Source organism: Microcaecilia unicolor, chromosome 1 (genome assembly GCF_901765095.1).
Source record: "Microcaecilia unicolor chromosome 1, aMicUni1.1, whole genome shotgun sequence".
NCBI classification, from domain to species: Eukaryota; Metazoa; Chordata; class Amphibia; order Gymnophiona; family Siphonopidae; genus Microcaecilia; species Microcaecilia unicolor.
Genome location: NC_044031.1, coordinates 272,630,493 through 272,647,273, shown reverse-complemented (window position 1 = coordinate 272,647,273; position 16,781 = coordinate 272,630,493). Strand labels below are relative to the sequence as shown.

At 41.2% G+C, this 16,781-nt stretch overlaps 1 protein-coding gene across 2 annotated transcripts in view; it reads left to right on the top strand.

The window, feature by feature from the left end:
• Positions 1 to 16,781, top strand: part of UBA5 (ubiquitin like modifier activating enzyme 5) — a 42,894-nt gene that overhangs the window by 22,513 nt on the left and 3,600 nt on the right. For both annotated transcript variants that reach the window (XM_030206655.1, XM_030206664.1), the window contains 4 exons: positions 187 to 314; positions 4,221 to 4,356; positions 14,553 to 14,628; positions 15,501 to 15,607. In XM_030206655.1, coding sequence (XP_030062515.1) covers positions 187 to 314; positions 4,221 to 4,356; positions 14,553 to 14,628; positions 15,501 to 15,607 — 447 coding nt within the window. The remainder of the gene's footprint in view (positions 1 to 186; positions 315 to 4,220; positions 4,357 to 14,552; positions 14,629 to 15,500; positions 15,608 to 16,781) is intronic.

Here is a 16,781-nt window from a genome sequence, read left to right as displayed (position 1 = left end):
TTAAATAAATTTCTCTGTATGAACTTTCATTGTACATTATACACACAGTCTGTGTTCCCTCTGACAGCTGAACACTTTCCATGGACACAATGTTGATAACACAATCTTGGTGTATTTTTAATTTTCTTTGTAGAATTTCTAGTCCTGCCTTGTATTTGTAAAAAGGGGTGTGTGGTTTTCTTACAGTGTGCTCCACCCCTGGTTGTTGCTGCAAATATTGACGAACGGACATTGAAGCGGGAAGGTGTGTGTGCTGCAAGTCTCCCCACCACCATGGGGGTGGTGGCAGGGATTCTGGTGCAGAACGTCCTGAAGTGAGTGGGAAAGGAGCCTGGGGTTGGTGCCGCTGTCCATCTGTACCAGGATGACTGCCATACCAAAAACTTCCAAGGCTATTTGAGCAGGCCAGCATGGGGAACCGTGGATAGTGGGAGTGACTGCTTCTGGCAGAGTTTAGCTGTTTGCAGGAAATAGAAGACAGGACAGGATCTGGTGTTCAGATCTGTAAGATAGTTGGAAAGATCAGGAGCAGGGCACTGCACAATTGTATTTTTCCTGACTCATGGAGGGGGGGGGGGGTAGTCACAAGGGGTGAGAGAGAGTTCACTATCTGAGAGGGAAAATCAAACATTTTTATTTAGACTTTGTATTGGGTGTGTCAGATCAAGGATACAGTGAATGATTGGTAGAAAGCGTGTAGGTACAATAGGCAGTGTTCTTACTAGGACCTTTTTAATAAGCATTTACTGATCACCAAGCCAACATAACCAGAAAATGTTATAATTCTGCACAGTAATCCCCTGCCCCCATCCAGCTACTCCTTCATGCCACATGACTGGTAAAAATTTCTAGGGAGAACACAGAGTAAGCTGTGGATGACCCCGTTCCACAGGTCTTATAGGCTAAGTTAGAAGAAGTGGAGACAGACAGGAGACACAAGAATGAAATAAGTGCATGGATGGTTTTATGAATATAAGCTATGCCTCAGGATTTCTCATTCTACCTCTAGTTGACCTCAGATAAGATACTGTACAGAATAATTGATATGAGAATGTGCCTGTTTGGATATGCTTGTATACAGCGCTTCAGGAGTTACACTTACCATGGGGATCTTGTACAGCACTCCTGTTCCCCCTTTTAAGAGAAACCCTTTAGTCATGGAACGAGTCTGTAAGTCACTGTCTGATCTGAGCATGACCTGGCAGTTTCCTTCTGTTCCTATGTGCTTCCAGCTCAGACAGAACCATGTCTCAGATCCTGCTACTATGAACCTTCATTCACAACTACCTGGGGACTTCTTCCCCTAAGATTATAATAAGTACCTTTTATATAATATGTAAACACAGAAAGGTGGTATATCAAATCCCATCACTTCTCTTTCTTTATTGCTCCTCTCCTAGGTTATTTAGGCTAGTCATTTCATGGAGCCTGAAATGTGGCAACTAGGAGTAAGCCCTGAGAAATAACCATAACTCTCCCCTTCCTAGGGGCTGTGAATGCTGCCTCTGCAGCATCTCCTTTCATGGCTAACCTGGTGAGCAGAAGACTCTGTTCAGATCTGGTTTTTAATATTAACAATCTACTACCAATAGGGGAAATAAATTAACTAGGAGTACAAATTTCATACAAATAATACTAAAGTATTCCAACTCAAATTAATAACACTCTTTAATGAAAAATAAATGTGCAATTATCATTCATAAGCACCAAATGGTTCCAAAGGAACTCTGCATATCAAACCTCTCACACCATCAACCATTCACACACATCCGATCTCATTTTACATATAACCATTATATCATCTGTGTAACATAGTAACATTGTAGATGACGGCAGAAAAAGACCTGCACGGTCCATCCAGTCTGCCCAGCAAGACAACTCGTGTGTCCTACTTTTTGTGTATACCCTACTTTGATTTGTACCTATGCTCTTGAGGGCATAGACCGTATGTCTGCCCAGCACTATCCCCGCCTCCCAACCACCAGCCCCGCGTCCCAACCACCGGCTCTGGTTATATAACTTCATATTCTGTAATTAACACATAACAAATGAACTTGATTTACTACATATATCGTGAACGCAGCTGCCATGCACTTCATATGTGCAGCTGCAAATAAAGTCAGTATACTAAAGTTCATATCAGCAGCCCATAACAGGCAGACAGCAAATTCCCGTTAAAAGGGATTCAGCTATTACAGGCCATATATTGAATGGATGCGGTGCCAGGCTTGAAACCAGCTTCCCACGGAACCACTTTACATAATCATTCCGATCATGCCAACTTTCTCTAGTTCCTCGTTCCTCTATGCGAGACCACATTTCGTTGTCCACTTCATCAGGAGGAACACAGTAAAACTCCTGTAATAAGCAAAGCACAATCATATCGCCTATTCTTCATGTACAATTATCAACTAAGTTTATCCCATTGAATATCCCAAACATTTAATACAACTAGTGACTGCTAACCCTCTGGGAAACCCAAAATGGCAAGACTCACCCGGACCACAGCCCGAATCCTGTACTGATTGCATGCAAAGGCGGATTTAAATACCTCACTCCACCAATCATTGCGAAACAAAGAGCATGCTACAACCATTCGACTTCAAGATTAAGGCCCATCGGAGCCACTGTATTCCAACTAAAAATACATTGCTTCCCAAGCGCAAATAGTTGTACCGTAACATCTCCTTGAGCTCTAGCACACAATTGTGTCAACACAACACAACGTAAATCTTCAACAGCATGATTTTTTTGAAGCCAATGAGCTACTAATGGAGCCTCCCTCTTATGAAGCCTCAGGTTACTAACATGCTCGGCAAGTCTCTGTTTTAATTTACGTTTAGTGTGCCCTATATAGTACATCAAACATGGACATACTATACAGTACACAACCTCCTTACTATCACATGAAGTATTGTGACGTAAATAAAACTTTTTTGTTGTACCCGGTATCATCACCCATCCAACATCTAAGGAGTATTGACAGTAAACACAATGGCCACAAGGGCCATGTCTACCAATCCCCTGTATCATCAATGGACGTTTTAATAATTCTCCCAAGTTAGATTTACGAGAATAAGCAATCTTAGGGCGCTCGTCTAATTCCCCGTGGATAGATAGCACATGCCAAAATTTATGGATAATCTGCCCAATCCGTGAAGCATTGTGAGAGAAAGGGAGAACACATGATATCAGTCTCTGTAAATTTTTTACTTTAGGCAAAAATAGCCAAGACCTATGCGCAAATAACGCTCTCTTAAATGCCATTTTTACAACCCGCCGAGGATACCCCCTCTTGAGAAAGCGCTCAATCCTATCCTTAGATTGGACTCTATACTCTTCAACCATCGAGCATACCCACCTCAACCTCAAAAACTGACCGACCAGAACACCCCGCCTGCATGCCACATGATGAAAACTTGTATAATGCAGCAGGGTGTTCCGGTCAGTAGGCTTACGGTAAATGGTAGTAAAAAAAAAACCCCGATGTTCAGTCTTAACAATTTTGACATCCAGAGACTCCATTTCTACAGTGTCAATACGGAACGTTAATTTCATGTAAGAATCCGCTGCATTTAAACTATCAAATCCAAGAAGCTCAATTTTAGATCCATGCCAGAACATTATTACATCATCAATATACCTCTTCCACAGTCTTACATGCGAAAACTGGGAAGAGGTATAGACATGTTTCTGCTCAAAGTGAGTCATGTACAAACAAGCCACACTCGTCTAAAACGAGCAGTACAGGCGGCCCTTGAGCCTTGAGTTAATGCTCTTATAGACAGTGATTGATCCAACAGAGCCAGCCTGAGGATACAGGAGGAATGTGCAGGAAAGTCTTTCATTTTAGATTCTTGTGTTGCCTGACATGGGGAGTACCATGGAGGTGCCTCCATGGCACTCCCAGTGTCAGGCAACACAGGTCAAGCCAAATGTTCCATGGAAGGGGGGCATGGATTGAGGAGGATGGGGTTGTAGTTCAGTTAGGGTGTCTGGGAGTTGGTTTGTAGCCTGTATCTACAGAGAATGTTCAGTTTAGTAGAGAGAGCATGAGGTTTAGACAGCTATCCACTGTGGGTTTCAAGGTCTGTAGAATATTCTAGATGGAAAAACTGTAGAGAAATGCATGCTGAAATAACTTACTGTGCCTCTATGGCAGTTTCATTTTTGGCCCGCACCATATGTATTATTTGAATATGCTTTTCCTCATTTTCCAGATATCTGTTAAACTTTGGCACTGTGAGTTTTTACCTGGGATATAATGCAATGCAGGATTTCTTTCCTACAATGGCTATGAAACCAAACCCAAACTGTGATGATAAGAATTGCAGGAAACAACAGGAAGAATACATGGTAAGAGCCATTATTCTGTGAAAAATTACAGCTAAGGTGGGTGAGGAAAGGATACTCCTGACTAAAGAGGCACTGAACAGGTCAAACACTGGAGCCGACAGAACTTCCCAACTTCCTTCAATTTCTCCCAACCAGCCTCATCACTTGTGTTCATGAGGAGCTAGCAAAACTTAAGGTAGACAAGTCTTCTGAAAATTATTTAAGGTCTACCTCACTTCCTTTCCCCTACTTATTATACAAACTACTTATCCCTTATTCCCCTTCATGGCAACTCCGCTCCTCCTCCTGACAGCCTACTGTGTGTTACCTCACCCTCTGCACTTCATCTTTCCCTCTCTCGTGATACTGCTTTCAGTAATTTAGGGCCCAAGCTTTGGTATTCTCTCCCTTTCTCTCTTAGAGTGAGTATGCCACTTCAGTCTTTCAAGGTACTTCTCAAAACCTCTCTCTTCCCTCCTTTTCAATCTAAACCTTGGATCAGCCCACCCTTCCTTTTCCCTTCCCCCATCCTCAGCATAGAACTTTGATTTTACTTTTGTAAACGGTTTAGCTGCCTTTGTTAGGTTCAATTTGCGGGTATATTAAATGTGTACAAATAAAAATAATTCAGTCCTACTCCTGGCCCTTCATCTGAGAACAGAAATATTTGTTAACCATGGACGTTACAAGATGGCAGATGTGCAGTGCTGAACTCCAGCTCTGTTTCTTTTCCTTTTATTTTTCCTCCCTTACCTGTTCCACCCAATGGGCAAGAAGCACAAAGGAGTGCAGCATCTGTTGTCAGAGGCTTCAGCCCCAGTGTTGTCTGGGCTGGTGGACCGTTTTGTGCGCTGTCCAGAGGCAGCAGGATAGATTCCGGGCAGCTTGCTGGGAATGGCAGAAGCAGAAGGTGGGCCATTAACTTCCCCTGAGCCTGAAGTCTTGTTATCCTGTAGTTGCGGCTCCCTCCACCTATGCCGCGGGGGAGTACTGAGCTGCCGCTTGGTGTGAAGAGCGACGGTGGAGGGGCCCCAAAGCAACCCACAGTTGAAGGAAGTGCTGTGGGGATTGAGATCATGCTGGCATATGGGGACATGCAGCATTCAGAGGACCAGCCCTGGGTTTTGGGACAGAATGGAGCTCAAGGAGTAGACTTTACCTTTGCTAGTATGGCACCAGGTATAACTGAACTGTCTCTTATTACATGGGTAAACCTAAGCTAATAACTTTGGAGATATTATGGGAAAGCATCTTGAGTTTGGAAAAGTCCTTCCTGGGCCAGATGAGAGTAATTTTCTCAAAAGATGGATTGTTTTACAACAGAGCACTGTTAAAGCAGATAGTAGTGGGTTAAATCAGCATGTTTCTGAAACTGAGAGAAACCAACAGGTTCAGCAAAATATTTTGGTATGCACTGCAAGTTGGCGGCATTGGTTAATGCAAATTGGAATTTAAGATTTATAAACTTCCCATGTGTTCCAGCTGTATCTGCTCTTGAGATGTATAAAAAATGTATGATCATTTTGAAAGTGCCTGTAGAATTAGTACCACCAGTCTCCACAGCTGCATATCTCCCATAGGCGAAGAGGAAGGCGAGAACTGAGAAAGTTCCCTCCTTTAGAAGTTGGACAGTTTGGATTTAACAGATTTTCTACAAAGATCGGACTCTGACCCTGTAGCTGCAATATTAGCGACTTGTGCATTGGACCCAGACAGGGACTTGCTATTCTGGATTTTTTTTGCACTAAAGACGCTGCTTTTATGAATGCAAAAGTTCGGCTCTTCCCAGATGTGTCTAAGGACACACAGCGGAGGAGGCGACAGTTTCTTCTTTTGAAGTCTGCAGTGTTGAAGTTGGGAGCTCTTTTCTTTTTGCGATACCCATGCAACTGCTTTAAGTACTAGGGGGCACATTATATGTTCTATGAAACTCAGCAGTTGACTGCCTTTGTTGCTGCCAAGACACTTGAATCCCAAGCTGTGGTGGTTCCTTCTGCTGAAGCTGCGATCAGATAGTCAGATAGTTTGACTTGGCGGCTGCTTTAGACATTTTGTTGCTCATTTAGATCATGTCATTTCTTCATTAACTATTGCTTGTATTTTATGGATTGGTTCTCCCCTGCCCCTCCCCCCTAGTTTTGTGGACTAGTATAGATGCTGGTGATTAGCCTTATTCTTGTATTAGTTATTTCTTTACCAACCTGTTTTCTGTAGCTAATGTGCTTATTGCTTGTGATTTTATATTTATTTGAAATTTAAATAATAAAGCTAAAAAAAAAAAGAAATATTTGTTAAGCAATTCTGCTTTTTCCTCACCAGTTTCTACTGTATATTCCCTCCCTTCATCTTTGAGTCCCACAATGCCAAAGTGCACTTCCTCCTATTGCTATATCTTAAAAAACAAAAAAAAACCCGATACCCCCATTTTTTTTTTTTTACCATATTGGCTATTTTATTTCTTTCATTTGTATCATTGCTTTCCTGACTTTTACCAGATTCTCTTTAGCTTTTCCTGATATTGTCGCTTGTCTTTCTCTTTCTGCAATCTCTTTTAATTTAAGAAGGCTAACTTCTATTCCTTTAACTTTTTCAGATACTTTTTTGAGATCCAAAGTGGCCTTTGTTTCCTCTTACTTTCCTAATAAAAGGTTTGTTGGTCTTTAAAATAGCTCTCTCCATTTTTGCTAACTGCTTTTCTACTTCCCCTCCGTTCATCTAACAGCTACTAGAGGTAGTCCCTAAAGTCTAGAGCTTTCACTTTTGAACTAACCCTCTCCACATATGTATCCACACAATCACTAGATGCTAGATCACCCAATATAGCATCAGGGATATGTTATTTTAAGCTTAAGTAGGTTTAGGCCAGGGATTCCTAAACTATAGCTTATGACCACAAATGGTCACAAATCCTGCTTTTGGGATCAGGATCTGGGTGGGCCAAAAACATAAAACGGCATCAATCCACACTGCCTGTCAAGCTCATGCTATATTTGTGCATGCAGTGGCTCCAAGGAAGGTGGAGGATGACTGTAACATTGGCTATGTTGCCGCAGGAGGGCCAGGAGCAGCAGCATGGTGGACGGGGTAGGCCGCCCGGGGTTGTGTGCTTTCTATACCCTTGATAATGGGTCGCCGAAACAAAGTTTGATAAATGCTGGCCCTAGACTATTTGAGTCTTGAAAGAAAAACAAATTATTCACCTTCCAGCAGGTGTTCTCTATGGACAGCAGGATACAAGTCCTCGCATCATGGGTGGCATCACTGATGAAGCTTGCATGGAAATATTCACCAGCTTAGAATACACTCCAAAGCTTTTCAGATGTTGCACCTCACATGTGTTCTAGTTCCCAAATGCCACAGTTTTACCGGGCTACCTCAGTCTATATATTTAGCTTGAGCAGAGTGTGTGTGTACATGAAGACTTGTATCCTGCTGTTTAAGGAGAACTCCCACTATAGGCATTTTCTCTGAGTACAAGCAGAATAGCAAGTTGACGCATCATAGGATTCTCTAGCTATAGGCAGCCTTCAACAGAAAGGGGGGGAAAAACAATAACAAAGGCAGTTACTGATATAATTTTGATGGCAACCAGCTATTTTTGTGTGTTGTCCTGGTTGCACCATAAACCCTGAGTGTGGAGTTCATTTACATGAGTTCACCAACCCAGGTTGGATGCATCTGTCATGAGCGTTTTTTGATACTGGTGAATTTGGAAGTAAATGTCTTTAGCCAGATTAATATATATTTTTTATTTAGACAATGAGTGCTATTCCTGTGATCTTAGGAAGGGGAAGATATGTCCTGTTGTTGTGGCTTAACTCCTGTCAAAACTGAGTCAAAGGTCTCTTCTAATCATCAGGCCCCAAAGTTGTTTTTATTACTTGTGAATACCTGGTCAGGAACAAAGTTGAATTTCTGAGAGATTTGCGTGACACCTATTGTCCTGACTTATGTATAACCGAGACTTGCTTATATGATGCGGACACCGTGTTAGTTAATCAACTTTGTCCTGAGGGCTACAATATCTTTGTGAAGTCTGTGTTGGGTAGAAAGGAGGTGGTTTATTGATATTAGCAAAGTATGGACTAGCCTTCATACAGACATCAATCTTAACTTGTGTGAGGTTCTGGTTCTCACCTCACTGGCATTAAATATTTTTCTCTGTTATTACCCCCACATTGGGGTTCGTTATGCTGATGTCTCTATTATTTCTGATATTTTGCTTACTAATGGCATTTCATCACACAATACCATCTTGTTGGGCGATTTTTAACCTGTATTTTGATTTCAGTTGCAACTGATTTAGTTGTTTCAGGTTTTTCTGAATCATTTTTGTTTAGGCTTAGGCTGGAAACAGATTTTTTGTTCCTGTTCACACTGCAGGACATTTACTGGATTTATGTTTTTTTGGACGTAAATTTTCTAAATAGCCATTCTGTGACTATTTCACAGTCTCCAGTCCCTTGGTCTGATCATTATTTGATCTTTCAATTCCCATATTAAGGAAACCCATTGGTTTTGCTTCCAAGCTACTTAAGACCTTTAGAAGTGCAATTGATCCTTTAAAAGAGAAATAACTTTGAATTCCAATGTTGGGTGATTTGGATACTTTGTCCACTTTGGATGCTTTGCGTTGTTGGTATGAGTCTGAATTTCAATGTTTGGCTCTAGTTGCTCCCTTTAATACTGTTGTGTGTGCAAAAATGTAGCGCCCCCAGGTTTACGGATGTTGAGGTCTTTAAAGCAAATGCTTAGAAGGAAAGAGCGTGAATGGCAAAAATGGCCAGACACTGTCTTTCTGATGGAGTATTGAATGCATTTGAATACCTCTCAACAGGAGACTTTGAGGGCAAAAAAGTGTTTCTATGATGGAAGCATAGAGCATCTTCTCAACAGCTATTTAGAACAGTTAAGAACTTAACTACTGTATCTTCTGTGTTACCTCTGTGTGATATTTCTTGTCAAGAGTTTGCTGATTTCTTTCAGAAGAAAGTAGTGGATATTACAAGTTCTTTTAATAATTCAATTTTGCCTTCTGAAGAGTCTAGCGGTGTGAAGTATGTGGTTTGACTCTTCTACAATTTCTAAGGAGCAGGTTAAGGCTGTGATGAGCAAGTTTAATCCTTTGTGTTCCTTGGAAAATTATTTACAGACGATTATTAAATCTTTAAAAGCCAGCTTGTTGAATCCTTTGTCTACTATCATGAACAAGTCACCATCAGAGGGGATCGTCCCTGGGACTTTGAAACAGGCAGCTGTTCGTTTTTTGCTGAAGAGTGGAGCACTTGATCCTTAACAAGTTGTGAACTATTGTCCGATCTCGACGTTTAAAGGCTTATGTTGGATCAATTCCATGATTTCCTTGAACTGAATGATTTGATTGTTTGTCAATATGATTTCAGATCTAAATACGCTACTGAAATGCTGTTTGATTTGATACATGCGGGATTTGATCGGGGTGAGGAATATCTAATGGTTTTCCTGGATATTTCCGCCGCTTTTGACACGGTTCACCATGAAGTTTTACTAAGTCGGTTATGTTCTTTAGGGATTCAGGGAACAGTCTTACAATGGTTCCGTTGTTAACTGAATGTTATTTTAGAGTCTGGGCGAGGAGAACTCAACTTGGATACTGATTACTACGGGTATACCAGAAGGGTCCGCTCTTTAAACTGTTCTATTTAATAGCTACTTGATTCCAGTTTTGCTGTGTTATCTCTGGTATGGGTATGCAATACTGACTTTATGCTGATGATAGAACACTTTACTGGGGGGGGGGGGGAAACCTGACATGCTGTCTTTTTTTGAAGATGTGCTTGCAGAATTTAGGATCCTGGTTTAGCACCAATAGGTTGAAGTTAAATGTAGGGAAAACACAGATGATATTGTTGAATCATTCACATCCTGAGTTGTGGGCTGGTGCATTCAGCTTTGTGGATACTGAGATTGTTTTAGTCACCGAAAGTATCTTGGAGTTCTATTAGATTCAAAACTAACTTGCAAATTTCAAATAAGGAATTTTATTCGGAAAGCCTTCTTCAGGTTAAGATTATTAAGGTGTTTGAAGAATTTGTTGTCTGAGGTAAATTTCCAGACAGTTTTGCAAGCTTTGGATTACTGTTATGGATTACTGTCATTTTCTGTACTTGGACCTCTCTACATCAATGATTTATTCTCTTCAGATTGTGCAAAATTCTGCTGCTAGGCTTTTGACAGGTTTGTCTAAATCTGATCACATTACATCAGCTTTGAAGGATTTACACTGGCTTCCTGTGCTTTGGTGGATTAGGGTTAAGGTGTTGACCTTGATTTTTAAGGTATTGAGCAATGATGCACCCCTGGCAATTAGCTTCATATTTAAGATATTATCAGCCATCTCGCAGTTTACATTCTACTGATAAACATTTATTGGATATTCCTTCCATTAAGAGTATTGGACTTGAAACCAACCGTTCAGCAATACTTCAGATTGCAGGCATTTCTCTTTGGAATTCTTTGCCTGTGAACTTACATATAACTTTGATCCTTCAGTGTTTCAGCAGTGGCAGATTCAGTATCACGCAATTGGAGCATCTGTTGCATGTTGATGGTACTCTTATAGCTTATGCTGAGTTACAACAAATTTTCTTTTCAATTGGTGGTACATAAAACTATCCGCCAATCAGTCAGCTATTGCTGTAGTTTGCTGCCTTTTAGCTTGACTTTTCAATTTTCCTTCGAGACTGTGTGAAAATGTCAAGGGGGACGCGGTTGGACAGGTGTCCATCTCATGTTTTCATAAGCTGTTGTCTAAACAGGCCATTCCTTCATATGTAGCTTTGCAGGACGCATGGCCCAGGGATATTGGCCATCCTTTAGGGTGTTCAGTGGGTTTTCCTTTGTTTATACCAATCCCGCAGGTGGTACATCAAGCTGAACTTTGGAAATGCCATTATCGGGTGCTTCATCGTGCTTATTTCTCTTAGAGCACAGTTTAACACTCGGGGTGAGTTGACACTCCCTGTTGTTTGAAACGTAACACTCAATATAACACATTTTCCCATGGCATGTGGACATGTAGAAAAATTCACTCTTTCCAGGTGGCTCTCTAGACATATTTGCAACAGCTTCTCGGGCATTTTTCTTCCACTTTCTCTGGAAGGGGTTCTATTGAACAATATCTCTCTCATGGACTCAATATTTCTTGGGGAAGCCTACATTTTGGTTCAGAAATGTATATTAAATCATTGGCTACTGGCTTCCCCACCCATATTTAGGTACTGGCGCAACAAGCTTCATGCCATGATGCTTTGGAAATCCTATGGGGCTCGTAAACATCCTATATGGCAGATTTTTTTTTAGCCGTTTGGAACCCATATTTAAATTCACTTTCACCAGTCGCTCATGGTCAGGCTCTTAATAGCTTTTGGGACAGGACTCAACATACCTCCTAGATGGGGGGGGGGGGGGGGGTTAGGGTGGGATTTGGTTAGTGAGGGGTAGGGAGTGGTCCTCGGGGGGGGGGGGGGGGGTATTTTGGTTTGAGGCTGTAAGAGTCTAGACCTTAAACCTGCTATGATTTTTCTGTTGCCTTGCATATGGAACGTGTGCACCGCTTGGGTCCCAAAAGATCACCCGTGGAACGTCCCAGGATAGACATTTTTAGACTGCTCTATTATCATAAAATGGAGATATTGTCTGCTGTCCGAAGTGGTAAAACCCTGGATTATGAAGGCTATAAGAGTTTGTACTTTCAGAACTACTCCACCAAAGTCTGTCTTCAGCATAAACAGTTTTCTCCGCTTTGTGGCCGTTTATACAAATTACAAATACGTTTTAGTCTGTTATATCCAGCTAAACTTCAGATCTATCACAGTGTAACTTTACAATATTATATCACCAATGAAAAGGAAGAGAGTACCAAATCCAGTCATATAAATATAACTCTCAAGGTAATTGGCAAAAGAAAACTCTCAAAAGAACACAACAACTATAACTCTGTGGGGTGCATTTGTAGTATTTGAAAGGGTAAGGGAAAAAGCTTCTGATTCAATCCCAACCTCCAACCCAATAGTTATAAGTTAATAACAAGGGTGGAGTTTTTATGTATGTAAATATTGGGTATATTTTTCGTCATAGGCAAATATCCCTTTGATATACATAAATGCTATCTCCACAGAGTATATGAGGTATCCAAATAAAACATGAAAGAATCAAATCCAAACTTAGCTTTCAAGTGCGAGTGCAGGGAAATGTGTGAGTCATTGGTTCAGCATGGCGACTCTGGCCATAGTTTCACTAGAGAAGTGCTGTATCAAGGCGTGAGTAACTTTCAAAAAAGATAAAAAGTTAAATCAAAAATGTGATATCTAAAAATTGTGATACCTACAAAATTAAAAACTAAACATTGCTCAGTAGAAGACCAAACTCAAGTCAAATCTAACTGTAATAAGTGAAAAATGCTGGATCCTAAAAGATAAAATTCTTAAGAAGTAATTGAAACAGGAATACTTGCCAGAAGTAATCATTCACGAACAAACTTCCTGCTCGCTAGTCCCTGGCAAAGATGGCTGCTACATCGTAATTTAACAAATCTGTTGCCTGAAACACGTGATGTCACATCCTGTAGAATAGTGCAGGGCAGCTGCTCTTTATCTGCCTAAGAGTCCCCCCCCCCCCCCCCCCACCACCAAAAAGGAGAGAGGCAGGGCAGAAAGTAAAGATTTGTTTGATTCTGTATAAATATTTCACTTTAGGATTTAGTACCATGCTCCTTTAAATGATTTTAGAAGTTTAGGTGACTATCCCTTTAAGTGCTTTCTCTGCCCCTTCCATCCACTGTTGCCCTCTCTTCTATCCTGTCTGCCATCTCCCCCTTTCCACGTGGTGTCTGCCTGCTTTCTCTGCCCCTTCCATCCACTGCCTGCCCTTTCTTTCCCTTCCATCCAGCCTGTGCCCCCTCGCTCCTTTTTACATGATGCACTCCAGCATCTCCCCCTCTCTCCATCTTTATCTCTCCTCTCCCCATCCTCATCTGCTTTCCATTATCTACTGTATATTTTACTTTTCTCTTTCCCCTATGGTCTGGTATCACTTTCCCTCCTCTTTCCACCCTTCTTTTCCCTTCCCCTGAGGTCTGGGATGGCTCTCTGCCTCTCCACCCTCTCTTCCCCTTCTGTCCAGCATTGCTTTTCCTTCTCTCTCCACCCTCCTTTTCCCTTCCCCTGAGGTCTGGCATTGCTCTCCCTCTTCTCTCCACCCCTTCTTCACCTTTGAACTGACATCGCCAGGTGATCTTCCTCCTCTCCACTCCCCCTTATCCTTTCCCTGTGGGTCAGGTTAACATCGCTCTTCCACCTCGGCTCTCTCCACCCCTACCCCGCTCTGCAGACCTGCAAACTTTCCAGGCCCACCGGCAGCATCAGTGATGTAAAAGCTGCCATTAGCCTGCCCCGGAAGCTTTCTCTGTACAGCTTCCTGCGTAGGCAGGACATTATACAGAGAAGGCTTCCGGGGCTGGCCAAAGGCAGCGCTCGTATCACTGATGCACGCTCCCGGAGGTCTGGAAGTTAAAAGGCCTGGTGGTGGTGGGGGGAACGCCGGAACGGAACCTTCATTCCAGCAGCACCGCATGAATCGGGGAGGGGGGGAAGCAGCCACCCCACTTACGACCTGCACCCGGGGTGAGCCGCCCCCACCGCCCTGCCCTTGGTACGCAACTGGCAGATTGAATGCCTTAATGTTATGGACATTATCATTTCAAAGATGACCTGGGTCATAAGAGTCCGGACAACAGTTAATCTCAGTTGTAGTTCTAAGGTAGTGTGGGAAAGAGGGGGATGGTTCATAAACTCAGGATCTTAAGGTTTGTGGGTTTGTTTATTTTTTTTGTCTATTCTTCTGTCACAAACGGCTGTCATTGCTTGGATTTGTTGTTTAGTTGCTTGATGTATAGTTCTTTAGATCCTGAATAAAACTGTTAAACCTTGACAGGAAAAAGGATTATGGGGAAGGGTGGTAGTGAGGTTTTTTTCATAAAATGGGATCATAAGTTTTCTAGTTTTCTACTGTAAGGAGTTTTTGTTTACTATTCTCTTTGTTTGCTTATTATCATGTAACAGCTTGATGCCTTTGCCTAGACTTCTTGTTCAGTTGTTTGATTCTGAATAAAAACCAATAAACCTTAATTGATAAGAAACATTAACTAAAGTGAACTTGTTTCTGTGTTTCTTATGTAGAGAAAAGCAGCAGCACATCCGAAACAGGAGGTTGTGGTGGAAGAGGAAGAAATAGTACATGAAGACAACGAATGGGGTTAGTTATTAAAAACCACAAACCAGGGAAAGTCATTTTGGTGCTTGCGGTTCTTTGCATTTTTTTTTTTTGTTATAACTAATGACAGAAACACTGAGCTTTTCTTGTCAAGTTGAACTTTTTGAATAGTTGCATTTGTTATTTCCTCTGTGAGGACTGGGGAAGTTGTTCTTTCTGCTTTCAGAGAGGGATTTTGAGTGTTTGCAAGTTCAAAAGTAGCTTCCTTAGAGAATTTCTGGAGTTGACACTGAAACAGCCACTAAGCTATTGCGCAAAAATGTCATTCTCTGAATATGCATTGTAATAAAGTAGCACTACTCGTTCTGTGGAAAACTTAAAAACAAATGGTTGCTTTTCCTCTGCCATCAGTTTAAAACTGAGGTTACTAATAGCTTATAACAGCTATGCAGTTGCTGCTTCTCTTGTACCTGGAAGATCACATAAATGTCTAGTTTGATTTTATATTATGTATGTAATTATGTACTCCACTGAAAACTTTGGATCAAGCGGAATAAAAATATTTAAATAAAAATGTTTGTTGTGTTATAGCTCTCGCTGAATTTCTCATTAAAAACTCTGACCTAACTTCGACAGGATTAGCTGGTGCTTTCAGAGCCGTTTGCTTCCCTGTTAGTGGAGGAGGTGCCTCTGAAGCTTGATGTGCTACAAAAAGCACAGGCTAAGACAGCAGTAATCCCACTTAAGTTAGGAATGTTTCCATTGATTTTGATTCCTACTTTGTGACCAGGGTACTGTCACCATGTTGACTTATTTGAAAAGTGTGCATGAATGTTGAATCTCTTTGGTTCCTCCTAAGAGGACTTTGATGCACCAATAAGTGCTGAACAGTCTCCTTTTTCTTCACTGTACAGGCATTGAGCTGGTTTCAGAGGTGTCGGAAGAGGAACTGAAGGCTGCCTCCGGTCCCATCCCGGTTTTGCCAGAGGGAATCACGGTAGCATACACCATTCCAAGCAAGGTACTCAAAAGGGTTTCTTCATTTCTTTTCATTTAAGACTGGAAATGCACCAATGAGCTATTCACATTTGCCCACCCAGAGGTCTGATAGTTTATTTGCCAGTGGATGTGTGTGCAGGAGAGGTTTTTTAAAATTTCATTTTAATGTTAAAGTGAAAGGCATACGCCTACCAGTGGACTGATGGGGCTGCAAACAGTAATAAAAGGGAACTATGGGATCTATGTTGTTAAAAATTACCATGACCAGATAGGTTGGGGTTAAATAGTGCTCCAAAGGTTATTTTTACTGTTTGTTTTTTTTTCTTTTGAGGAAGACAAACTTGTCTAAAGACATTGTTGGGGACAGTAAGAAAGTGATTTGTTCTAGATTAAAAAAAACAAGCATTTTCTTTAACCTCCTATTTTAAACACTTTTAAATTTAAACATGCTGAAAGCAACTTATCATCTGATCTGATGACAGTTCTATGACCATTGGTGGGAATATCTAAATAACAGGAAAGTGGAGCCAGTAAACACAACACTAGAGGTGTATTTTCAAAGACTTACAAAGTTCCATAGGCACATACACCGTTATAACGTGGTGCTTGGGGTCCAAAGAATCACATTACAGTATAAGTGAATTGCATTAGAAATCTCAACCCAGTTTTCAGCATTCAACTTATACAGTATTATAGAATAAAATTAAAGAAAAGGGAAATCATAATGCACTCCATATGTATTTTGATTGTTTTATTGCATCTCTGCTTATTTTTGATGATTTCAATCAAGCGTTTTAATTGTGAAACTGAAAGAGAAACTACAATACCTTTTCTGTTTCAAGAAATTTAAGTCCCGTTTGCAGACTTGCAAGCACCTATGTGATCTAGGTGGTGGCGCAGGTTCCTTATCCTGATTTTCAGCAGTAACATTTTCGATTATCTCCACATCAGTCATGTTGCCCTACTGTCCTGTCGATGAACACTTCCAGCACTCTTTCTGCATCAGCCATATCATTTTCTGTGAGGCCCTCCTATTTTTTTTTCTTTTGTCTTTATTGAATTTTCACATAATATATCCCATCAAAAGATGAGAGAAACAAAAATCCAGAAACATTATAATCAAGAATATCAATACAGTAATAAATCCTTACTATAGACCACAAGAAAAGAAATACAGATCCAAGAATAATAGAAAT